This window comes from Manacus candei, unplaced genomic scaffold (assembly GCF_025592945.1).
Source record: "Manacus candei isolate 608988 ecotype Guabito, Panama unplaced genomic scaffold, ASM2559294v1 h1tg000049l, whole genome shotgun sequence".
Taxonomy (NCBI): Eukaryota; Metazoa; Chordata; class Aves; order Passeriformes; family Pipridae; genus Manacus; species Manacus candei.
Genome location: NW_026138097.1, coordinates 3,307,943 through 3,334,973, shown reverse-complemented (window position 1 = coordinate 3,334,973; position 27,031 = coordinate 3,307,943). Strand labels below are relative to the sequence as shown.

Here is a 27,031-nt window from a genome sequence, read left to right as displayed (position 1 = left end):
TTGTTCTTCTATTTTGAGGTACCTAGCCTTAATGACTGGTTTTTAACATTTGGCCTTTGAGATAGTCACAGAGTATTTAGTTAAAATAATAGTTTATCTAATGTTCGCTTTAGCTAAGTTTATGAATTGACTGGCTGTTCTTACCAAAACAGTTTTTCTTATTATTTCAACATTACAAAGTAATCGTCTAATAAAATGTGTGTTTAAAAACTATGAGTGTTTCAGTACTACAGCATGTGAAATAAATTTACTTCTAAAATCTATGGAGGACTACAGATCTTCACCCCAGGTACCAGCAGTAATATCTCAAGTCAGTTAGCCAGGCTAGATGAAAGTAAGCTAAAAGTTAAGCACAATTTTGAGTACATTGCTAATTCTTCTCTGCCATAACAATGTTCATCAGTTACAATACACTGGGATCAGATACAGCTGCTAGGAATCAAATTCTTCCATAGCGACTGAACTTATAAAGATCTTTCAGTGCTGAGTTCTGGTAACTTGAGTTTAATCAAAGCCTGAACTTCTTGCAGTATGGTGACTGTGTACAGTAACTTGCAAGACAGCTATATTTATAAGTGTAATTAAAAAGCAAATTGGCCAACATTAAAACTTATGACTATTTCCAAATAAAGATTTTTTTCCCATTGCAAAATTTTACTACGTAGTTTATTTTTTAAAGTCACAGAATGAACACAACCATCATCCAAAGTTCATCTCTGATTATTGCTCTCAAAGAACATAATGTCTACTGCAGATATGTCTGGAAATAAACTGAATCTCACCAGGGAATAGGACAGTAATTAGAGATATCATTCCTATAAGCATAATTAATTTAAAACATATCTCGATCCATATTTTCCATTTTCTCTCCAAATAAAAAAAAGAAACACTACTGAAATACTTCTGGCTTTGTTTGAAAACCCAAGACTAAACATTAAAGACTATTTTTGGAATCAATAAAAATTAGCTTTAAAATCATATTTTGATATATTTGATCTGCCAAAAATATTTGAATGAAAGTTGTACCATGTCCATAATTATCAAAATAAGTCACTTTCATGCATTAGTCAAATCAGAAGGTAACAGCTATGGCTGGTGTAAGTTATAATACACCATTTCCCATTGTGAAACCAAGCCTAAAAACAGAATTCAGACTAGGTAAGTCACATTTGCTCTGTTATTGGCATTTGGGTTTGAGGGATGCTAATGAATTCCAATAAATACATATGTTGTGTTCCAGCAGTGGGGAGCCTTGGAACCTTAGGTACGTATTTGCAATTTTTCAGTCTACATATGCATTTTTTTACTGGTTTGGACTCCTGAAAATGATGGCTATCTTTCCTCTTTTCTGAAAGATGTTCTGAACCACAAGCCAGTGGATTACATTTGTTCACAGAGTGCCAGAATAAGAGCAACACAACTGCAATGGCTGTGGTGTTCTCAGAGTACCCTGCCATGCACAGTTCTCATTTTGAGGACACTGAGACTGGAGAGAACACTCAGCCACAATATTATTGTTACACATTTACATAGCTCATTACATCAAGAAAGATAACAAAGGCATTTTACACGTACTGGACACATACTACCACTGAAATATTGCCTATCTTGAGAGTAGTGAACAAATATTACATGGCAGCTAGCAAACTCACTGGTGAATGCAGTGTTTTGGCTATAACAGCAGCATTAACCATTTACTTGTGTGAGAAAAATAAAAGATGACAAACTCAATCTTCCTGTAACATTCAGTCAGAATTCAAAAAGCACAGCAAATCAACCTACTGTAAACCTATCAATCTACTGTAAAAAACCCAACATTTGAGTCACTGTTGCAGGAATACAACCCTTTTGCTCTTGGTAAGCCAAGGGTCTACAAACATTTTGTGATACTTGCTTTGGTTCAGAAAGCGAGAAATAAGAAGAAAATAAACAGACTTCAAATGATCCACACAACTTCTGCCTGGTGAAAACCTAATTATTTGTACAATCACTTTCATTGTCCCATTCCCTCCTCAAGGTTTCCTAGATGTTATCCATAACGAAGATCTATCTATGTTTGGGAGATAGTATAGGTTTGGTCTTGAATCACAGAAGTTAATTATCTGCATTTTTATAACAGGATAATATTGAAAAAGCCTAATTCTAGGTCTACTGAACCTAGCATCTGTATCAAATGAGTAGTACCCTGAGAAGCCTACACAAGATAGCAAGTAACAACTCACTTAAAGCAACTAGATAAGTGGGTAACAAAACCAATAAAATTGAAAAGTTATCAGAAAAACTGTACAAAATGCAATGAGGACTACAGAAAGAAGAATTTCAGAGAGCATAAACCAAGTCACAGTTTTTGCAGATTTTATGGACAGACAGGACAGGTATGGGCTATGTAGTTCCTACAGGTAGGGATCTTAGAATTACATGTACAGAAAAGAAGAAGCATGTGAACTCTGAATAGGCACAACAATTTGCATCAAAGATATGAAACTGCCACTCAGTTTCAACAGGTTTCTCTATCAATGCTGCAATGAAATAAAACTGATTTTTAAAAAAAAAACCACCCCATCCCCTCTCCCCTGAGGTGCATAGGGACATAAAATTATGGCACAAAACCTCTTTGGATTTCAATGTAGGGGAGGAATACATGTATACATATATACATACATATATATGCACATATATACATATATATATACACATATATATACACAAATGTGCACACATGCACATATATATACAATCATAGAATCATTATAGCTGAAAAAGACCTCCAAGATTATTGAGTCCTTTGACCAATCACCACCTGATACTAGCATCTACACAATTTTAATCACTTTTCTCTACAACAAAATCCTAAATTATTGAATCCTTTACTAATCATGCAACTCTATGGATAAAGCACTGGAGTACAGCTGGCAAAGCCTGACTTGTCTCTAACACAGACTCTGACCAAGGCATCTCACCTTTCTTCACCTCAGCACATCTGCATGCAAAAAGGGCTATGTAAACCTGGTGTTAGTTGCTTGGAATAGTTACTGTTACTTGGAATCTCTCAAAATTTCTCAAAGCTTTCATTCAACAAAATGGCAGCTTCTTCACTGAATGATCTCTATAAAATTTAAAAGAGCTCAAGTCTCAAGACTAACCCAGGAAGCAAAGGACTGTATTAACTCTAGTAGAGACTAAGAATTGACCTTGTGCGAGTTTCTCCTGGAGACTCACAGTGAAAGGTGATATTCTTCTTATCTTGCACATTTTCAAACATGCCTTTTTATGACAGGAAATGAGCTATATGAAATCAGCAGCAGTAACTCCTTTTTCAAATTGTGTCATTGAGACATAAACCCTGGGTCTCCTCCAATCTCACATTTTTCCATTCTCATGGTTATTCTCCCTTCTTAATTTCACTGACTTTTTTTTTCCTTTAACTCTTTCTGCCACAGAAAGCAAAAGCATTTCCTAGATGCCAGAAAAACAGAAGTTATGAGATATTCTAGACTGTGGTCAAACATTGTTTTTGAAATGGAAAGCACAGTCAATTTTAACCTGGCCAGTATATGCTTAAAAATCTTCAAAACTGACTTTAAAAAGACTTTAAATCTATAACTCATATAAAATTTATATATTATATGAAGTAGCTTTATAATCCATAACGCAACTATACACACAACTATATAATCTATAATAAGAATTGCATGGCTAGTTTTTGGCCCAGGTTTGTAAATCCATTTTACAGCCTGATGACTTGCAGCGATATGTCCTTTTGCAGCACACTGGACCTGTGACCTCCAGTCCCAACACAGCCGGCTAGCAGAGCCTGCAGCACACGTGCTGCTAAACAGTGTGAGTCAGACTGCTGGATGTTTGCCATGGGAAGCAAAATAGTGTTGGACATGTTCCCATGTGTGCATTTGAGATTTACTTCCCTCAAAGACAGTCCCTCACCTTGACTGTGGTCTTTTAAGTTTATGGATTGGTAGCAGGGAACTGAGGAATTAAAACACTTGAAGTTCCTTCCCCTTCATATTTACCACACAAGATGGCTGCTGCCAACTATCAGGATCAGCCCACTTTTACCCTGCAACAGTGTCTGGGGTAAAAGAACTGTATCCTATCAGAGACAGTGGGAAGGCTGTCTTTTAACAGGTCCAGGTGCTTCTTCCTCTGGTAACTAACTGATCTGGAACTCCTTGTGTGAGGGATGTGAAGAATTTACTGCTGGAAACTCCTCTCCCCAGGGCATCTACCTCTGGAAAACAGTAGCTACCATCTGATTTTTCCTAGACATGCACCCAATTTTTTTGCTGGTCAAGCAAAGTTGACACAATTTTCAGGAAATCCTGCTGAAATCAGTGAGCCTCAGTCATCAGAAAACCATACAAATGCGAAGTACCTAAGAGTAATATAACGGCAGATTTCTAAGAGGGACACTCTGTTGTCCCGAAATGGTATCAAAGGTTTCAACTTTTAATAACCAGGCCCTAAAAACCTCCACTTTTTCACTTCTTCTGTACATCATGAATCCCTCCCTGTCCCTCATGAAAGCTTGTATATGAAATTGTTTTTACTGACTAATTATTCAGTTCCTAAAGCAAATAGATGTTAAAAATACAAGGATAAATTTAAGCTTTTTTTCTGGGACTAGCTTTGGTACTTATGTTGCATCTGTTGCCTTACCTTCCATAAGAGCACAGCAAGCAATAGGAAGATGAGAATTCCCACCAGCAAACTGATGGCAATGATCCATCCGACAACATATCCACGAGGCTCCAGATTGTGCAAAGCCTCAAAGACCACCTACAAAGCAATTAGAAAAAGATATTTTTATGACTAGAAGTTGTATTGTTTTCTCTTGTACTCATCTTATGAGACACTGCACCATGGCCTCCCTGATCATATTTCATCTGTCAAACAAATATGGAATGCATTTAGTGCTTTCCATCTATTTTTCACAAGGGATTTAAAGCTTTCAAGTGGACTTTGAGTAGCCATGTTTTACATCCAAAGAATATCAGCTTCCACTCCAAAATAACACCTACCCTGTCAATCCCCAAGCCCAGACACTGAGCTCGTTTTGGTGCTGGGCCACCAAGGTGCACAAAGTTTTGCATGAAAAACTCCATCCTTTGGATTGGCAGGGATTGCTATGACATCTTGCACAGTTTGTCTTACTCACCACGCTCCGGCCCTGCCAAATACCCTGATGCTTCACATGAAATGCTTGTAATGAGTTGGCTAACTTTTTTTTCACAAAAAATTTGGACAACTCATACATTCCTATTAAATACAAATCATTCCTGCTCTGCTTCACAGGACACATTGTGTGAAAGAGGCAAGGGCATGTGCAGTCATAGGTTCTTCTGGGAATGCAGATAGTTCTCCTCTCCCTCTCCTCTCCCTCTCCTCTCCCTCTCCCCTCCCTCTCCCCTCTCCTCTCCCTCTCCCCTCCCCTCTCTTCTCCCTCTCCCCTCCCCTCCCCTCCCTCTCCCTCTCTTCTCCCTCTCTTCTCCCTCTCTTCTCCCTCTCCCCTCCTCCTCCCCTCCTCCCCTCCTCCTCCCCTCCTCCTCCCCTCCTCCCCTCCTCCTCCCCTCCTCCCCTCCCCTCTCCTCCCCTCCCCTCTCCTCCCCTCTCCTCCCCTCCCCTCCCCTCTCCTCCCCTCTCCTCTCCTCTCCTCTCCTCTCCTCTCCTCTCCTCTCCTCTCCTCTCCTCTCCTCTCCTCTCCTCTCCTCTCCTCTCCTCTCCTCTCCTCTCCTCTCCTCTCCTCTCCTCTCCTCTCCTCTCCTCTCCTCTCCTCTCCTCTCCTCTCCTCTCCTCTCCTCTCCTCTCCTCTCCTCTCCTCTCCTCTCCTCTCCTCTCCTCTCCTCTCCTCCCCTCCCCTGTCCCCTCCCCTCCCCTCTCCCCTCTCCCCTCCCCTCCCCTCCCCTCCCCTCCCCCCGCCCCTGTCCCCTCCCTTCCCCTCCCCTCCCTCCCCTCCCCTCTCCTCCCCTCCTCTTCTCTCCCCTCCCCTCTTCTTCTCTCCTCTCGTATGTATGGCAGAGAAATACAGCCAACAGAGATCCTTCCTTTACCATCTGTCTTAAGAAGAAAATGGGAGCAAATTATATTATTCCTATACCCTATGTGAATTTTCAGTCTCTTATTTCAATCAAAACCAGTGCCTCAGTGGAAAACTCAAAAACAGCTCTCCTCAGTGAGGGCTATTTCTATGTTAAAGTTTGCAATTTAATATAGAACAAATGCAGAGAGGCAGCAGGGACTTTTTAGAGGGAATACATTTGGTTAGTCTGGCTTTGTTTTACAAAATGAAGTAGTTAGTTTTTCTTCCTCCTCCACAAACCACTTTCATCATCTTTGCTTAAAAATGTCAAAACTATTTTGTAGACATGAACTGTTAAATTAAAAAAAAAATTATTTGCTAAAAGTGAGTGAAAATCCAGGAGTTGCAGTCACATACAATTACACAATCCCAAGATACACATCTTTAAGAGGCTAATGAAAGACCCATTAGATACATTCACTCACTGCTGACCCTGTTCAAACAGTTTCATTTATGAGACAGCCCAGGGAATGCAATACCATGCAACTTATATGAATGTTGAAGGTGGGCATTCAGGAAAAGGCTGCAAAAGGAAGGAGATGGCAGCACTGGTACAGGAGTCAAAGAGGCCCTCAGTTCTCCAACCCTGCCCGTTTCCAAGCCTCAGAGAAAGCCATGGGGATCCTGAGTGAGTGCAGGCAACAGCCCTGCTTTGAGTGGTAGACAGGATAGGACAGCCTCCCGAGATCCCACTAATGAACATTTCTGTTTCTGTAAGCATCCTCAGCAAACAGACACAAAAATTACAGCTACAGATGAGAGAAAGCGGGTGAGAAGGGCTATATTTTGTCAAGGTGTTCCCATAAAGAAATAGTCAGAGATCCTTCACCTCAGTTTCACAGGTTAATGCTGATTAAGACCAGTTTTTCTGGAGGAGGAATTTGAACATTAGCTGATTTACACACACTGCTTTTTTCTATCAGTGAGATGTTATCAGGCATTTCACAGAATCACAGAATGGGTAAAGTTGGAAGGGACCAAAGTGGGTCATCTGGTCCAACCTCCCTGCTCAAGCAGGGTCATCCCAGACCACATTGTACACAATTACATCCAGATGGTACTGGAATCTCTCCAGTGAGGGACACTCCACAACCTCTCTGGGCAATCTGTTCCAGTGCTCAGTTACCTGCATAGTAAAGAACTTCTTCCTCAGATTCAAGTGGAACTTGCTGTGCACCAGTTTCTGCCCATTGCCTCCTGTCCCATTGTTCTGCACCACCAAGCAGAACCTGGTCCATTCCCTTGACATCCTCCCTTCAGATACTTACAGACACTGATGAAGTCCTCTTTCAGTCATCTCTTCTTGAGACTAAATAGGCCCAGTTCCCTCAGCCTACACTCATAAGAGAGATGCTCCAGTGCCTTAATCATCTTCACTGCCCTTCACTGCAACTGCCCCAGGAGCTCCACATCTCTGTTGTACTACAGAGCCCAGAAGTGGACATTAAACCAAATGTGGCCTCACCTGGGCTGAGTAGATGGCCAGGATCACCTCCCTCGCGATCTGACAATTAGGAAAACCTAATGCACCCCAAGATACCACTGACCACAAGGAAACAGTGCTGGCTCATGGACAGCTTGTTGTCCACCAGGACTCCCAGGTCCTTCTAAGCAGAGCTGTTTTCCAGCAGGTCAGCTGTCAGACTGTACTGTTGCATAAGGTTATTCCTCCCCAGGTGCAGGACCCTGCATTTACCTTTTTTGAAATTCAGACAGTTCTTCTCTGCCCATCTCTCCAACCCATTAAGGTTCTTTTGAAGGGCTGTGCAACCCTCTGGGGTATCGTTCACTTCTTCCAGTGAACCTGCTGAGGAGGTATCTGTCCCTTCATCCAAGTCACTGATGAGCAAGTTAAACAATACTGGACCCAGTACTGAACTTCAGGGACCCCACTAGTGACAGACCTCCAACTAGACCTTATGCCACAGATTATGACCCTCTGGGATCTGCTCTTCAGCAAGTTCTTAATTCACCTCACTGTCTACTCATCCAGTCCACACTTCCTGAGTTTGCCTATGAGGATGTTGTGAGAGACAAGTGTCAAAAGCCTTGCTAAGTCAATGCAGACAATATCCTCTTCTCTCCCCTCATCCATCCAGGTAGTTGTCTCATTGTAGAAGGCAATCAGGTTGGTCAAGCATGATTTACCTTTAGTGAATCCATGCTGACTACTCCTGATCACCTTCTTTTCCTTCATGTGGATAGAGATGGCCTCCAGAATGAGGTGCTCCATCATCTTTCCAGGAACTGAGGTGAGTCTAGCTGGCTGGTAGTTCCCTGGGTCCTCCTTCTTGCCCTTTTGGAAGACCAGGGTGACATTTGCTTTTTTCCAGTCCTCAGGCACCTCTCCTGATGGCCACAACCTTTCAAAGATGATCGTGAGCAGCCTTGCTATGGTGTCATGACAACGACACTTGAAAATATAGCAAATGGACACAAACTAAGCTCTACATATACAGCATTATCCAAAAATATTCCCATAACTAGTATCACAATGCTCAAAATAGTTTTTGAACATGGACCAGTTCTTAAACCAAAAGTAAGAATAATTTTAGCATTTCAGATATTAGCACAAAGCCTTTGTTTTCAGATATTAGCACCAAGACATTTTGCAGAACTGAGAGTTTCCTAAGCAGTAAAGTCTCCCTCACAGACAGTGTAAGGGAAATACAGGAGAGAGAGATCAAACTCAAACCTTGTGCCTTCCTCCTATTTCTGATGCAGCTTGGAAAGATGATCTGATGTGGCAGTCCATTTTTCACACACACTAAGGTTAGAATCCATCTTATGGACACGAGTCTGATGACTATTTCTTAGATGACAAGGCTTTAATGTTATTTTCCTAACTCTAAAAAAACCCTGAAACTCCTTACATTTTAAGTAACTTCAATGAAGAGACCTTTCAAACAGTGCCTGGATGCAAAGTGAGGTGGTGCCTTCTCTCCACTACTCAGAGAGTAAATGTTAACGTATCACAACCTCCAGCAAAATAGACCTGTACCCGCTGTATGATGTCAAAAGACAGAGCCAGGAATAGCTGCAAAGATAAAATCATACATAATCTCTGCATCAAGAGCTCCACATTTTAGGTTTGAAGCACACTGGCTAGAATAGCTTGGCTGTAGCTTTTGCAGTCACAGCTTGAGCTACAACGGTAGAACAACAACAGCTTCTTATCTATCTGGTTTCTTATAGCAGTCTAGAATCAACATACATGCATTAAAAGAACCCATTCATGGTTTGGAGAGGAACAGGGATGTTGTGCATACTAATGTCCCTAGCTGTCTTAAGCCCTCAAAATCTGACTGCACTAATACTCAGTCACTGCAGTAAGTTTTGGTGAGAAAGGTACCAACAACAAAAAACCCAAGCCAAACCCCAGTCAAATCAGACTGCGCAGACAGCATATATTGCATCTCTGGAGTATCAGAAGGAAGCCAGTACAGTCAGCAGTGGGAGGCCAGGGAAGCAAGTCATCCCTAGTGGGAAGGTTGGAGGCAGAGGGTGATGGTACTAAAGAGAAGCATGTCATCCACCACCCGCCACTTGACCTGCTGGCCATTGTGCAGTCTCTGAAAGCTGATCTTGAGCACATTTTGAATTCCTCATCTTGTCCACCCCAGCAGCAAAGCCCCTACAGAGTGGCCAACATGTTGGAGAACACAAGGCAGTTCCCAGCTCAAGGCAGTCCTGACCTATAGAGAAGACAGGAGTAATAAGAGTAACTGATGCAGAAAATAAGGGGGGTGGGGTTGGGAAAGCATCCCAGAGAGGGCAGTAGGGACAGCAGCTATCTGGTTCACAGGAAGCACATGCAATGGTCATTAGAGTGATCAGAGGTGTTTTTTCAGACTCCAATGAAACGCCAGGGAAAGGTCATGAAAAAGACTTGTTTTGACGATGTACAAGGAGTTTTAATTTCATATTTATCTTTTGCATTGCACACTGTACATGTGGGATCTGAAAGCAGGGATGCCCAGGAGGCAGTGCAGCTTGCCATTTAGCTGTATGTAGCTTGCACCTCAGTCAGGTTTCACACAACAAAACTGGCCTTCTGGAAAATAACTGAGATCTGCACGCAACCACTGATTTCTGAAATGCTGAAACCAGAAGGACAAGGGCACCTACCAGTTCATCTTCTACCCGTGCCAAACACTCGCTATATCCTGATGGCTATATCTTAGTGAATAAATTAAAAAGAATCAGAATTTTTTTTTTAGTGCTTCTAAAACATCCTATTTCACTAAAGCGTGTAGGCAAGAAGAAGTTGACTGAGTAGGAATTTTTGAAAATATTTGAAGTTCATACTGTGCCAAAGCCCTTTGCAGAATAGGCACACACTACTGCACTGGGACTCAGAAAGACAAGAAACATACTTCATCAAAATCTTGTTAAAAATACATAATTGAAAATTTTTCATTTCTTTTTGCTTATGTACATGAAATTAGTTTTATGCATTTGCATTATGAACCACAGAACTATGGCTTATAAAAAAATGCTATTTTATTTCTGTATTATCACCCAAAATATTTCTGGTTTTTCATACCCCACTGCACTGCTGGCTGACTTTTCCATTTAGGTGCTCTTATGCTTGGGGGGACTTCAGCAGTAAAGACGCCATTCTCCTACACATCTGTAAATATATGTATATGCATCCCTTATATATTTTATTTATTTAGATATACTAAGAAAAGCATTGCAAGTTCTTGAAAAATACAAACCTGAGGTGTCCCTGCAACATGCTTGTCTTTATCCCTGGGAAATTAACTGTATTTTATTATTATTGTGTATTGTTCTGTTCCTTTACCCAAGTGTGTGTTTCTACCTGTCAGACTGCACTGTAAAGACAAGAAAATCTGTAAAAGGAATGTTGCAATAGCAGATGGAAAGGTAAAGCAACAAAATGAAAAATCAAAACATGGCGAAAACAATAAAGCAGCAAATAACCCACTGGCGCGAGGCTGCAAAGCTGCTGGAGAAAGCTCTGGCCAGGCATCAAAAAGCTAAGCTGGAGAGCTGGTGCCTTAAAATGCTGAGTGCTTCTAAAAAACAAGAGAGGTTGGTGGTGGATTGCTGAGTGGAAGTAGTATTTCCACATGCATTAAAAAAATGCTGGGACATCATGAGCACTGTCCAGTACCACAGGCTGCTCCTTCCAACAGACATAGAGAACAGGTCGAAGTTCTCCATGTTGCAGGCAGAGAGCTAAACCTTAGGCACGTGAATACGCATTTAAATCTCTTTGCGTATAAATATGCATATAAAGATACCTTGCAGGTCTTCACAAGCATAAACTTAATTTTTATGAGTTTTTCTTTTTGCTATTGTTCTTCTCCAAAATATATTTGTTTATCATTGCAAACATAAACCTATCTAAATCCTGAGGAAAAACCCAGACGGTAGGAAATGTTCAAAGGCTTGATGGAACATACCTGTACTTAGCTGACAGCACCAGACAGCTATAATAGCAGCCTTAAGCTCTACAGGGTACTATGTTGCAGAAGTTGCATGTGTTTTGTCTGGGGATGCCTTTTCATGCATTCAGCTTTGTGTGCACTCACTTTCAAGACAGGAAGAATCAGAGGCATTTAGATGGTTTTGTTGTAGTAAAATCCAACCAATTCTTCCTTCCACACTTCTACAGGAAGTCCTTTTGCTCTTTAAGAGCGCTCCTCCTCCTGTACACAAGCAGTGAGCACAGAATATGGATCCTTGGATCCGGTGTATTTGACTACTGCGGTCTCATGGAGCTTATTGTTGGTTTCACCTCACTTGTAGAGAAGGGAGCCAAACCTTCATGGAAACCCATATGCTGAAGAAAATTAAGCATGCCTTCTGCAAATACCACACCATCAGTTTCAGCCAATATATACTTGTGTTAATACCACTGTCGTCCCAAAGCCAAATCCAAACTTTGCTCACCTTCTTCATGTGATTTGTCCCAAATAAGAGTTCCAGCAGCCTGTTGTAACCAGAGACAGCATATACAATTCCAAATCACATAAAATCATATCCAAATCTCGAGACGTTATGTCTGAGAATTGCATAAATGCATCTTTTTTTTTAAAAAATGGGTTCATTTCACAGACAATCTGCTACCCAACTTAGAGATCTTTACATATACTTTTGCATCTCCCTTATGAATTGTCTGCTGGAGTTTCTGACAAAGCTGATGTTTATATGGGTTGTCCAGTGATACTTCTTATACTAGCATCACAAATATCAGTCTTCCTTTTCCGATTGTCTTCTTTTTCCATTTGTCTTCTTTACAGAGAGTTTGCACACTGATATTGTACAATATATTGTAAAAATGCCCAGTGAAGTAATGACACCTGTTTTTAAAGAACAATTTAAATGTGCTAATAAGTCTACATTTAGCCATAGAGAGCAAAAAGGTCTTTTCTACTTTACCATGATAAAGTGTCTAAGAAAACGTATTTTCATTATTAGGGAACACAAACTCATAGGAAGTTCATGCAGAACTGTTCAGAAGGAACTGCTATCCAAATGAATGTGGTAGCAGTCCATGGTCAATGAAGAGTATGGGATGAACTTTAAAAGGGAAGGGAGGAGTACGAACAAAGACATTTTCTTTCTTCTATCTATTTCCAGCTGCATAGTTGTGGCTTGCAACAAGTACTATTCCCTTCTGCATTCCACAAGAAGAGAACAGGGGAAAATGAGTACCTTGAGCCAAACCACCTCTTAAATTTTTGCCTGAACACGACTCTATCCAAAACATACAGCAATGGTGAAGCCAACAGACATATGGAAATAGCATAAAGGAGAGAGCAAATGGCACTCATATGAGAAAAGACTTGAAACTACAAATTGATGTTACATGGCTACAATATGTCATGCATGCTCGTTTACAGCTAGGGCTTCCCAGGACTTAGAAGCAATCTCTTATTTGAAGATTAATATAGCTTCCCAGCACACACACTGCACTGCATAATTGATGCAACTCAAGACTTGCTGAAAGGCTTTCTGGGAACAGGTAAAGGACAATTTCTTTTTTTTTTCTTTTTTTTTTCTTTTTTTTCTTCAAGCATTAGATAACAGTGAAATACAACAGAGCTTGCATTCCTAGATAAAAGCATTTCTAAATTTTGAATATTAATAACAGTAATCCCACACATTTTACATTGTGCCTATCATTCTGAAAGATTCTAAAAACCTTTACAGATTAAAATAGTTGGCATAGATATATTCTATATTCTTCTATTTCAGCTGGGGCATGGGTGTCACAGTCATATGTTATTCAGTCATTAATGAAATTCTGCCATACAATTGCAAGATTTGCTCTGTGCAACCTGCAGAACTAAAGAGAGATCAAGCAACGATCAGCGCTGCAGGTCACTTATAAGGCACATTCCCAGCAAAGGCTAGCTATGTTTTTCATTTCAGCTGCCAAGTCTATTCTTTAATGCACTTTAGAATGGTCCAGAAACCTGACAAAGAAAATAAAACAGAAGGGGAAAAATGAGGTCCTGTCATATAAAATAATTCCTTTTTCTGACAGGTCTAATAAAATCAAAAGTTAAAACTAGGGTTACAGACATGATTGTTGAGGAATACATCTGATGCAGGTAGCTCAGTTTGCAAGCTGCAGATTGAGATGCAGATTGAAATGCGGATTGAGCTCTGGGTGGGAGCCTGAGACAAGAGGCTGTGAACCCTATGGTAAATGAAGAGTAGGAAGATGGGTGGTGCCAGCCAGGTACATGGACACTGAGAGACATAGCAGTGAACTACCTACCTTTTGGATAACAAAAGGCAGGAAGATCAGTAGAGCCAATCAGGTGGATGCACACTGGGAGACACAGCAAGAGTAGAGGACTCAGGAGGAAGAGGGTGTCCTGCATGCACCTTGGACTGCGAGCAGATAAAAGCTCAGCAATTCCTTGGTTGGGAGTCCTCCTTGGAGGTGCCCAGCTCAGACTGTTTCTGTGTTACTGCACCACAAATTAATTGCTTTATGTAACTAGACATCTGAGACTCTGCTATGGGAAATCTGGGGTCAAACCACTAAGGAAACCTCATCTGACTGTGCGTGAGTGGAGTTTGTAGGGAGTCAAGCAGGGCACCTGTTGGCTCAGCTGGAGTTGCCCACTGTGAAAGGGCTTTGGTAACAGCAGTGAAAGTCTCTGGTGTTGGGAGTGTGACTGCCAGAGTCTTGTGAATGGTCAGACTGGGAAGTTTCCTTAACACGATGGTGGAGAAGATGGACATCATAGTGGTGTCTCTACTTTCCAATTTAAAGTAACAAGAAGATGCAGGCCTAATTTGCCTGTGGGGTTTTAAATCCAGTATCTCTGAGATGAGTGCTTTAATTTGGGGCGTCAGCGTCTTCCAAAAGTGCGTTGAACTCAATGCTCTCATACCGAGATCTCAATGTCACTCACTTAAAATGGAGGCAATAAGAGAGTGGTTGTACAGGCTGGTGGAGACAACATCCACTAGGGAGAGAAGGACAACTGAGAATAGAGATCATGTTCTGAAAATACACAGCAAGAACAAAAATAGAAAGTAGTCCAGATTACCTCTGATCCTCATATGAGAGAAGAATAAGAAATGAAATTTTAAAATTTCACTAGGCAAAAATTAAGCCGAATTTGGGTGTGGCCTCCTGGTCAATGTTCACGTTGTAAGTATTACACAATTTGGTAGTAGTAAACCAAAGCCATTACCCCTCCTTTTCCAGTAGATCAGCCAGTAAACATCTTACAGTACAATTTTACTTACAGACAAAACTATAAAGTGAATTCACCTCGACCTTTGATATTTCACCTTCAATTTTCAATACACCCCCATGCCGATCAATACAAAATGTGGTATCAGCTCATACTTCATTTTTATCAGCTCAGCACAATGGAAGAGTTAAATGTATCACTGAAAGTTTAGACATCCTTGTCCATTTTCACAGCTCCCAAAATATCATTAACACTTCTAAATATTTTATTCTGGCACATGTGAAAAGACATTGTTGGGCTTTCAAGTCTCTGCTAGGTTTTCAAGGAAAATCTGAATTAGATTAACCCTAAAACAGGAAGCTAAAACTGATTTTTGCATGAATACCTCGAGAATATTAAACTTTTAGCTTGTACAACACAGATCCCTCTGGTTCCATATAACGTCACTCACTCTGATGACACAGTTATCACAGAGAGCAAAACCAAAGAAGCACAGTTCACAGCACTGTAAGTCTAGTCAAACAAAGTCTGGGCTGGCCCAGACCAAGCCTAGCCACAAATTCCAGTTTGTATAGAGCTCTCAGTGATCTCCAGCCTACTCAGATAAGGAAACCTTTCTCTTCAGGTTTATTTACTTACTGATTTTTCTTGTGGGCTCCCACTCGGCACCTCCACAACTCTGAGGTCACCATCCATCCTCAACCTTGCCCTTGTGACAAACTGGATGACCGAGGAACTGTCCTGAGAAGTAAAAAGAGGAAGAATTAGATTTAAGGGTGCAAAACAACAACAACAACAAAAGCACCAATCCCCCCGTCAAAAAAAAAAAAAAACAAAACAAACAAACCATCAAAATTTGCCAGTGTAATAAAAAAATCTAGACAAAGCTTAGGTTGACAGTTAAACACTAGCCTGGTTAAAACACTACTTTGAAAAAATATTCCTAATGCTCATAACAGACAGATATAACTGAGCACAATATTTCAGAATAAAACAAAATCAGGTATGTTGGACTTTAAACACATACTTTGTATTTGGTTTGTTCATGTTTTCCACATCTACCAAAAAAACAAGACAGAATATTGCCAATAACACAGGTAGGTTCAATATTAACCATGAAAAAAAGCTCTGAATTGTTTTTCAATTGAACAGAAAAATGATATACAAAATCTGGGACAAAATCTAATATAACCCAAGGGGAAAACTTCTTAATTATTTAAATCTGTACATGGCAGATATCTTAAATATTTACTGTACATCTCGTTTTATTGATATATATTTCTGCCATGAAATGCATGGTGCATTTTGATAGGCACATTTCAGTAAGATGCCATTTCAACTTACAGGTTAGTCATTTGTATGCAGTTCACCTTGGGAAGGGTAGATGGTAAGTAGCAAATGGCACTCATTGGTGATACTGACCCAAACACGTGTAAACACAGTACATCTTTTAAAGGGTTGTTGCTAATAGTAATCTTGCAAGGCAACCAGCAGATGGGGTGAATCCTGGCTACTCCCAAACCTCAATTTTCCAGAAGCATATTTTGTGTGCACTCAGTTACTTGTTTACATATTTCAGCATTTCTATAAGCATGTAGCAAATACCTGAAATTTCTGGCCTTGCCTGTATTTCCTATTTTCAAATACAAACAAACATTAATAGACTCATTGGTTTCAACTGGAAAAGCTCAGGGCGATAATTTCTTTAGCAACTGTTTTCTAATTAGGGCGCTCTCTGATGCTTTTAATCTAGCATTTATCAAAGACAGGTTTATTTTAGTAGGCTCATGTTATCAGCCTTCTCCTCTGGTTATCTTAAACCCTCATAATCTTACAGCATCTTGCCACAATTAGAGAGTCAGCATTTTTGTAAGTAAAGGAAAAGAGGTCAAAATGTAGTAAATCACTAAGAATTTAGGATTTGTTGTCTGATTCAGTGTCTTCAGAGAAGACAGAAATTAACTTGCAATCATTTGTTTCGTGTCATAAACATCAAGCTCAGCATTAATACATTCATGATGCATCTTCTTTGAATAATAATAATTTGAAGTAAAAATGACAAAAAACTACCATCTCTGTTTACACAGAAAGAATGATACATAGCTGGTCATAGTTTATATTCACTTACTCTGCCTTTCGTTTTTCAGAATGAAAGCTTTCAGAAATCAATTCAACTTTCAGAAGTCTCTAGCCTTAACACCACACCCCAACGATTAGGGGACTCATTTGTTATTTCTCAATATATAAATTTCTGAACTTAATTTATACCTGTCTTAATGTGTAATGGGTAAGAACTAGGATTAACACCTCCATACACACTGTTGATAAATAGATTTGTTTTCCTTGATGTCATAATATTTTTTTAACACACTAGTAAAGAGAGGAAGAAATTCAAGTTTTGAGTTCACTGGCACACATAAGCACACTTAAGTTGGTATTTAAGACAACCTACAAGGGAAGCACGCACCTTCTTGAGTATCTCAGTATTCAGCAGCATGTAGATACTTATATCACAGGACTCTGCTTTGGGTAGTGAGCTTAAGTTGCAGTGTATAATTAAGCAGGACCTGCCTGGTCTTTCACAGTCCTATAGGAAATATGGAAAATGCCATTAGGCGAAGGAGGTAAAAATTCAATGACAAATTGTGTGACAGCAAATACAGCAGAAAATTAGGTATATAGTAAACTGCTAGAATACAGCACTCTTACACTGAAATATCAGGAACTTTCAAGACCTGAAGACAGCTGAATACAGAGACCTGAATGAAAGCAAGTCAGCTAATAAAATTCAGCCCTCTACAGAGGTGCTGAGCCAGGCAAGCACCCTGGAAGGGGCAGGGCCACTGCTGCACATCAGCCCTCTGTGTGGGTCAGGCACCAAGTACAGTGCCTCACTGCCCCCATGTGCCTTTGACAGAACAGGGGAGCGAAGGTTCTGGTGACCAACTGCGTTATATATTCAGCAAAGTGTTGCTCTACAGTGAACAATCTGCTTCAGATCTTCATGCCAAGCCATGCAAAATCGTTTGTAGAATATGCTGTATGTCATAAGTGGTGCCATTTCTTACCAATACTTTTCTGCCAGACTTTGTGAAAAAAGCAAATATTGTGTGGAAAATATTTTCATTCTCTTGAGGAACAACACATGGGCTGTGGTTTCTGTGGAAAGAACAGCTTCCTTTGTCCTGGCCAACCTGCATGCACAATTATAAATCACAATTATTATTCTGAATTAAGCTAAATTATATGAGAAGGTGGGATAAGCCTGTCCATAAAAATACACCTATATGTGAGCTATATGTCTGGCCTACCATTAATTGCCAAAGGAGAAAAATAACCACTTTGGGAGTCAAATAAGCCCAAAGAAAATATTGGAAGTAAGCCAGACAAACCATGCTTTGGAAATGCTTTGACTGGATAGGACATGAACATATCTAACCTAGTTCACATGTAGGTGTCTCTGTTCTACATGTCTGAAGATAGAGACAGAGGAGAAAAATCCCAGCAAAATATATAAAACCACCTCATAGCATTTTAAGTCAACGGTGTTACCTTTGTATTACCTTCTTTGTAACTGTGTTTATTTGATGTTTTGGTCAACTCAGCTGTTTCCCTGCTTATATCAGAACTAATGAGATAAATGACATCTTCCTCTAAATGCTCAAACCTAGACACTCTTTCACCTTCAGCAGAAATACACAAAGATAAACTTTTTGGTCTCTTCTCCCAGGCAACCAACAATAGGACAAGGGGACATGGGCTCAAGCTCTGCCAGGGGAGGTTTAGGTTAGATGTTAGGAATAAATTCTTTACAGAGAGGGTTATCAGGCATTGGAACGGCCTACCCAGAGAGGTGGTGGATTCACCATCCCTGGAGGTTTTTAAAAAGAGATTGGACGTGGCCCTTAGTGCCATGATATAGTAATTGGAGATGGTTCAGGGGTTGGACTTGATGATCTTGGAGGTCTTTTCCAACCCAATCTATTCTATGATTCTGTGATTAGCGTTTTCACTCGTCCAGCAAAGCAGATGATTGAAGCAAGTGAAATGTACCAAGCTCTGTTAAAATGAGTTTCAGTTAAGATAACCTTGTTCTAGAAAACCCTTCTCAGTTTTTGCAGCTTATAAATATTCACTGAGGAAAATCTACCAGAATTTAATAAAAAGGATGACAACAAAGTATCAGCAAATTCCTCCTGCTGCCATCCTTAAAACTTATGAGTGTGTGTCTTGGTTTGAGCTGCCCCCCCGGTAGCTGGGGAGCCTAGAGGTGATTGGTCCCAGGAGAGTTTCCCCTGAGGGACCAATCAGAGCTGTTCTTTTTCGCTCCTGTGAAAATTAGATATCAACAACAGCGGGAAGCTGTTGGTCGAGTGTGTGAGAGCATGTAAGAGAGAGAGAGAGAAGCTGGAGGGGTGGATGGGCCCCCCCTCCCCGAACCCGGGGGGTGCCCTGTGCCCCAGTGGTCCTGGCTTGGCCAGGGCTGGAGGCACCATGTAGGAGTGTTCTGTGTGTAAGAGAGAATCAGAGACATGAGGGGTGGCCAGGGGAGCCTCTGGACCAGAGGGGCCCTCGGGCCTCCTCGGCCTTGCTTCAACTAGGGCTAGGGTGGTTCCCTCACCAGTTCTCCCCCTCCACTGCACAGAAGAAGCAGACAGAGTGGACTCGGAGGCCAGTCGGGAGAGTTGCAGCTCCCTGTTTCCCTGGCAGGCATGCTCGGTACTGGAGCCGAGCCAAGAGAGGGGCCAGAGAGGCTCGGTTGCCGGGAGAAACAGTTGCGATTCATTGCAACAGTTGGAAGAACTCCAGGCAGAAATTGGAGATGGGCCAGAGAGGGCTTGGAGGTGCTCTACGCTGGGTTTGGACATGGACTACCGAAACTGGAAGCTGCAGCAGCTAAAGAAGAGTGAGAGAGTCAAACAAGCAGGTTTTTCCTGGGTAAGGACTTTAAAACTATTTGGGGTAAAAAGAACTGAGCAGAGACCCAGAGCCTGCAACCTGGAGGGTGAGAGCAGAACATCTTAACCCTGGGAGGAAACCTTCACGAAACCAGAGAGGAAGGACTCAGAGCTGACTCCCTGGACCTTTCGTGATGAAGATCCTGATGGCGCAAGCTGTTTCCCTTGCAGCTCAGGATAGGACCTCAGCATGAAGCTAAGGGCTGGTGGGGGTTTCAACCCTTTCTCTGATACCTCAGTGAGAGACTTTTCACTATCGCTCGGAAGACTTCTCCCAAACTGATGTGGGAGGGTCCAAGGAGTGGTAGAATCTGTGTTAATATTGTGTATATAACTGTTTTTTAGTTTGTATAGTATTTATTTTGTATAGTAATAAATTGTATATATTCCCTTCCCCTATACTGAGTTGTGCCTGCCTGAAAACTTCTCTTTGGTGTTGAGGTAAATTGGGGGGGGGAGGCTTGGAAATTGGAAATTGGATTTTTGAGGGTCTCAAACTGTGACAGAGTGAGGGAGATTTTCCCCATAAACCACCAACTGACATTCTTACACATCTTGCTGTTGACATCCTCACATCCTCTGACAGGATGTACCTTATTCAAATAAAAAACCCTCGAAAGAGGGAGGAAAAGAGTTGTTATAGATATGAAATTGCTGCATGCTCTGAGTCTGATTAGGCATCAAATAGTTAAGTATTGCAAAAAAAGAAGCAAATCCCAAAGATCTATCTAGATTTTCAACATTATTTTCCAGATAAGTGATGTCTGTGTCTCTTGGAAAGATGTACCTTTTCTGACTCACAAGTTCTTCATAATCTGTTATTTGAAGTATGTGTCCATAACCTGTCTTTACATAATCTGTCCTTACATTCCTAAGAGATGCACCCACAGTTTACAGTCTCATTGGGATAAACTGAAAATTAAGACTACGATATTCATCATTTGTCCAGATCACCTGAAATGAGTTTTCATTATTTATTGTAGGTAAGAGACTCATAAAGCTCATGGATATTCATTTTCTTTGATCTTTCACATGGAAATTAGATCCATATCAACTTGAAAGGTTTATGTTAACTATGAGTAGCAAAAAGTCAAGACCTATTCAGTACTTGCTCTTTCTTCCTGAAAGTTTAAATTACCAGACACTTGGACAGATGTCATCAGATTCATGCAAGAGATACAGGAAGGACAGTAGGAGTTTCAGCACTATACCAGCTCTTGGTATACTCTCCAAATAGTCCCGCTTTACATCCTGTAAAAATATGGTGTAAGAACAAACCAAAGCAGAAATATCTCACAAGACTAAAAGGAATTATCTAGCAAGAAGCAACACAAATATGGTCCTTTCTCCTCTAAATGATTATCTTTTCTTAAACTGAAGGCTGGCATCCTTTTCAAAACATTTTAGCTGAAACAGAGAAAGGCGCCTCCAGAGGACCAACTCTGAACTTGGAAGTACTCTTTCCTCTCTATCAACTACACAGCAATCCTACATGAGGTGGTTACTAAATTCAGTCCATATTAGGGGGGAAACAGGCAAGAACCAAGCACCTCCTGTTACCTGCACGGCTTTGGAACAGACCAGCAGGTCACCTATACCCTGTTTTAGTAGCCAAAGGCAGAGGTTACTTCCTAGAAGCAGACGCTACTACTTGGTCAGCAGAATGTGGGGGAATTCAACCAGCCAGAAATCAAGTCAGACTCATCTGTATGCCTGTGATCAATCAGTGTGTGCTGACAGCCAATAAGCAGGAAAGGACGCAAGGCATCTGAGCAGCACTCTGTTTCTTTTAGCACTCTTGGAAACCACAGAGCCATAAAACTAGGAAAAAATTAACAAAAAACTTTTAAATGAGTGGATCAGGCTGAGGTAGAAGGAAATACATCCTTTCCAAAAGACTGGCCACAGTTGGTTTGGTGGGGTTTTTTTTAGCTATTTTGGTTTATTTTGTTAGGGTAACTGTCAGACACATTCCACATCATCTCTTATTCTCAATTTTACATGCATCAAGGTTCAGTCAACCAGTCAGAAAAAACTAGGGCAACTTTTCAATAAACTGCTTTCAATGAAATATTCAGCTGCAGGAAAACAATCAGGTAAATAAAATCTTAGTATAAAGCTCCAAAATGCTCCTCAGTATTATGCTGAGACTAAACTGCATATGTGAAATACAAATCATGATTTGGCCTCATTGTAAGCCTCTTGTTGTTCAAACATTATGCTACCCCAGCCACTTGTTTTTCTCCTTGTGACCAACCTCATAATTTGGTACACAGAGAAGGGAATTTCCGGCAAAGTTTAGGGGCTTTGCGTGGGCAAATGCTTCCGATGCAAGAACTGTACAAGTCTTTGAAATGGAGTAGGAAGCCAGGCTTTTTGTCAGACTTAGAGTTTCAGGGTATGTGGCAAACCAGAGCTTTTTGGAAATTTCCATGTGGTCTCAGCAGCCTATAAACAGAAGAGGACTATCCCCCAAAGTGATCTTCCCAGGACCTGGGATTCAACATCTCACAGAAACAGCAGAAAGGATTTTTTTTGAGCAGTGCATAGGATGTGGAAAGAGATGTGCATTGTCTTTGTACTCAGTACAAGGACTATACAGAAGCCACAGAGAAATGTCAACATTCAACTCCTAACACAAACAAACAACAAAACTGGGGTGGGGAGAACAGGGACAAAAGGGAGGCTTTATTAAACTCTACTTTAAGATTGCAGATTGGGAAATAAAAACCTGCCCTAAGAGAGGTACCAAGCAGGAGTAGCCTCTTAAGGAGGGACTTCCAAGGAGCTGTGTTCCAGCTGTCTCTGCTGAATGTTGTTTCATCCTGTTTTCCAGAAGCTACTTATTCGTTTTAAGTCCTGAATAAAATCATTTGCAGTCTGGTGCACTGGCAATACAGAATGGTGTCCTGTACATGAAGTGTACCTAAAATCTAGACCGAGACAAAGGTAGACAAAGTGTACCTTAGCACATAAAGTAGGCCAAAGAAAAAGGTAAACGAGGCTAACTGCCTGGCATCCTCATCACCTGATGTCCATATTACACTCTTTTCTAACTTGCTGTGAGTTTGGTCCTGGGGCCTGAATGTGCTGCAGTCACAAATGAGTGGCTGACCTAGCAAATTTCACTGAACAGCTTTACACTGCAGAAAAAAATAGCATAAAAATAATTTCAAAGATCTTAAATTATTTTTTACTTTTTCTCCTCCTCTATATTCAGTAGTCTGTGTTGTCACACACAGTCTAGACTACCACACGTCATGAGTTTTTCTGAGGTGATAGCATAACATTTTTGTAACACAAAAGTAGATACCATTAACTACTGATCCTAGCATTAAACTCCTGGAAAACTTTTCTAATTAAAAAAAAATGTATTTTTTGCAAAGAAATTACATTTTCAGAGTTTCAATTTTAAACTGAAAAATTTGTAAGGGGGTGATATTCTGATAGAAATCAGAACATTTTATAAAATCTTTTCAAAAAGAATTTATAACTTGATATATTTATTATTTGTCTTTGAAGATATTCAAGATGGTGAAAGCATGCTGCATTCTAATATTAACAACTTTCATGTGAGGCAAACCAACACTAAAAACAATAGTAAAATTTTCCCATGCAAGGTCTTACCGACAATGGTTTCTTTTTACCAGGCTGTTCATGTGTAAGGATGCTACCATTTTCTAGCAGTCTTGTCACAGACTGCAAAACACCTAAGATCAACACACACATCATGTGTATTGTTTTTTTTCTAGTTTTTATCTCAAGTTCAAAGGCATTTTTGTCAAACTGCTCAATCCCAAGGTAAATAAAGGTTAAAAAAAAAATAATTCAGATATTCTCACTGTGGAATATCAGAGTGACTAAAGCCAGTACGGTCTGCACTCTGATCTCACCCACATTCTTGAACATCATTGGATGTCAGAATAGTCATCGACATTTCTCAATAACAACACACTATTGTCTGGTGCCTCGCTGTGGGAGCCCAAAACCAGCTCTCGACAAAAGGAAACTTGGTAAATTTGAATCATAAACCTTGGAAAACAAGAGCTGACAAACATCTCGTGATCTGAAGAAATTTGGACCCTTGTCCTGAGACCTGTTGATGTGCAACCCTGAGATACAAACCTGGCTCCAAGTAGAATTAAGAAAGGACTTTTTGAGATGATTGTTAAAACCATGTCTAAACCCCTGTAATCCCTCCATCCCCCATGTAATCCTGCTTGAAGAAAAATTAACTATCTGGAAATCGCAGTAAAAGCTTGTGTAACTCCTTAATTAACATAGTTTTTCCCCTTCATTAACATGTCCAGCCTCGATGTCTTTAAAATTGTGTTCTTGTGTTCAAAAAAGCATTCCAGTTTTCCCCATGCTGGAAGGGTGTTTAGTTTCCTTTTTCAGTCTGCCACTCCTCGCTTAGACACCTAACGTCTGGCACTTGAAAATCACCATCTTTCAGACAGTTTTAGGTGGACATCCAAAATCAAAGGGACAGAAAATCACTACTCGCTCACAAACATATATATATATATATATATACATATACACATGTATTCTCCTATTGTATTCAACATGTGTGCATGTACATGCAACTTGCATAAACATGAAGAAATATAAGCCAGAACATTTGTACTACTCAGACTGTAAATGGCACCTTGCATAACAGGCCTCTAAATGTCACCATACCTCTACAAGGGCTTATAATTTACTAATCTATCATCATAGCAGAATATCTTTTATGCTGCCTACTCTATCCATTCCAACCCAGACCATTCTATGATTCCAAAAATGGCCACACACTCATGGAGACAAGTTAGTCTCTAGCTTTGTTAATTTACTGGAAGTTGCTGTCCCCTTGAAGAGCCTATGAACATGCTTGAGAGGCATTTAAATAGGACAGCCTTCACAATGGGTTACTCTGCCAACTTTCTGTTGTCTGCACAAACCACTAAGCTTCTCAGAGGAAAGATATAACCATTGGAGAAAGCATGCACATTACTTCGTGCTTTAAAAATGTTCTATCTGCAACAAGGAAGAAATTACCACAGGATGACTTTAGTGGATTCTGAATATCGGAATCTGTCTGACTTTTGTCTTACAGAGCACAGGCAAACTCACAAAGCAGTAATGGTTTTTAATGATGTAAGATTACACCACTCTGGAGAAAAAGTGGCAAGAAGGTCATTTCAGAGTAAAACATATCACGAACACTCCACACATACTACATCCTAAAAACACTCCAGGATATTTAATAGGGCTGTATGGGAATAGTGTGTTGAATTTATTATGTACACAGGGATCATCCGCTCTGACTTTCCCTGCATGTGTAGGGATTTATGAGAATACTTAGGCTTGGTTTGTCACTCCAACAAGGAGGTACCAGTGCATGGGGGACGATCACCACATATTTCCCTGGAAACACAGAGGATAATCCAAGGAAAAACTTCTTGCCAAGAAGCCAGGTCAGCCACAGGTGGTTGGAGTTCCTAGGAGAAATAATACACCTGCTACCTCAGCACATTCCTGTTCTACCATCAGCTCTCTCTTCCACCTTCAGGGTACTTGCAAACATCATTTCTCCTCATCTGTAACTACTCTCAGAACATGGCAATTTCTAACAAGCCTTTGGGGCCTTTCAGAAATTTTTGAGATTTGTTAGCAAACAGTTTAATTTTAGGTCATACTACCTGCAACATAAACTTCACAGGTGGACTGAAAGCCAGCGGCCTCTTCTTAGATTTAACCTAAACCTATCAACATGCATCAAAGGCAAGATCTTCCATTTTTTTCAGAGCCCTATATCCTGCACAAGACGTTAACCTGAGGGAGGGAAATGAAATACAATTTCCAAACAAGGGGCTGGACAGGTCAGTTGAGGACCAAGCAAAAGAAGTGAATATTAGCAGTTGGCATGGTGTTAAGTATGTGCAAGTGATAGAAGTCTCTTGGAAGAACGAGACAGAAAAAACAGGAGGAAAACTAGCTATTGCTTCCAATAAAACATTAAGTATAATTTCCCTGCTGCAGTGCTGCATATAAGAAGCCGAAGGCTATTCCCATATTTAATGACTGACATTTTACAAGGTAAATGGGCAAACAAATGTGTATCTTCATCTCATTCCTTATATACAATACTAGACTTCCATTGATGCAAAAGCACTAATTGTGATATTAAAACTTAAAGTTTCCACGTTCTTTCAGTAAGCCTGATTCCCCACCTGAGCCAAATCTTCACTAGTTATTAGCCTGGAAGTCAGCAGAATTAAGCTGGTACAAAGCAATCATGAAGGTGGAATCCAGACCTGAGTGCATGTGACAGAACCAAATCCATATCCAACCTCAGAAAAAGTGCATGGGCAAGTTCAGGGAAAACATCAATTGGAACAGCAATTTTACTTGCAGGAAACATGCTCAAGGTCTGAACACAGGCCAGTCATCTCACAAAATTGTTAACATTGCTCAACTCTGAAATGGACGCCTTGCTCTTCAGCCCTGGGGTATGCTGGCTCCAAAGGACAAGGAGTTTGGTTGTGGTCTCTGCCAGAGAGTTTTTACATATTTCCCCCTTTTTATATATTTATTAACTGTTTTATTTATGTATGAATAACTAATCAGTGCTTCAAGTTTTCAAACTCAAAAAATAAATAACAGATGCACTTGTGTGTCTTTGTTGCTCACCATAGCACATTCATTCTAATATTAGGGGAAAAAAGTATACATATGTTCTGATTCAAAGATACTGATTCACCCTTTATTAGGTGAACAGAGAATTGATAGGCAGGGTTAATCTAACATGTCACACTGAGAAAAAAAGGGTACTGACAAGAAATTCCAGACAAGGTCAAGACTTTCAACAGCAGACAAATAAGTTATATTATCTGACTACTTGCTCCATATGCCAAGAATGTTTAATATTCACAGATAATAAAACATGCTTGAATCAGAGCAGTTTTGTTGATTCTGGCAATAAATTTAAGAGACACTGAAATAATAGAAAATAATTTTTAAAATTAACCCATTTTTACACAATCCTTGAAAGATTTAAAATAAAAATAGCAATGATGGCAAGGAAAACCAGTAGTCCTCAGATCTAATAAGTAAACTTACACAGTCATGAAGACAGGCAAGATTTAAACGGCAAAGTGAAGATATTAAAGTCTTAAATCAGCTTAGAGGAGTACACCATAGCTCTGCCTTCTGCTTCTCCAGATGAAAGGGAAACACTAAATGCATGTTTGGCATAAATCTGTGCTAACCTGATTGCAATGGCTTTAGATGTTTTTTTCTGA

General features: G+C 40.4%; 1 protein-coding gene across 3 annotated transcripts in view; it reads right to left on the bottom strand.

Moving 5' to 3' along the window:
* The window catches only part of ITGA9 (integrin subunit alpha 9), a 223,113-nt gene that overhangs the window by 13,073 nt on the left and 183,009 nt on the right, over positions 1 to 27,031 (bottom strand). For all 3 annotated transcript variants that reach the window (XM_051798702.1, XM_051798703.1, XM_051798704.1), the window contains 4 exons: positions 17,856 to 17,981; positions 17,255 to 17,374; positions 15,427 to 15,528; positions 4,675 to 4,794 (listed from right to left, as the gene is read on the bottom strand). In XM_051798702.1, the coding sequence (XP_051654662.1) occupies positions 4,675 to 4,794; positions 15,427 to 15,528; positions 17,255 to 17,374; positions 17,856 to 17,981 (468 nt within the window). The remainder of the gene's footprint in view (positions 1 to 4,674; positions 4,795 to 15,426; positions 15,529 to 17,254; positions 17,375 to 17,855; positions 17,982 to 27,031) is intronic.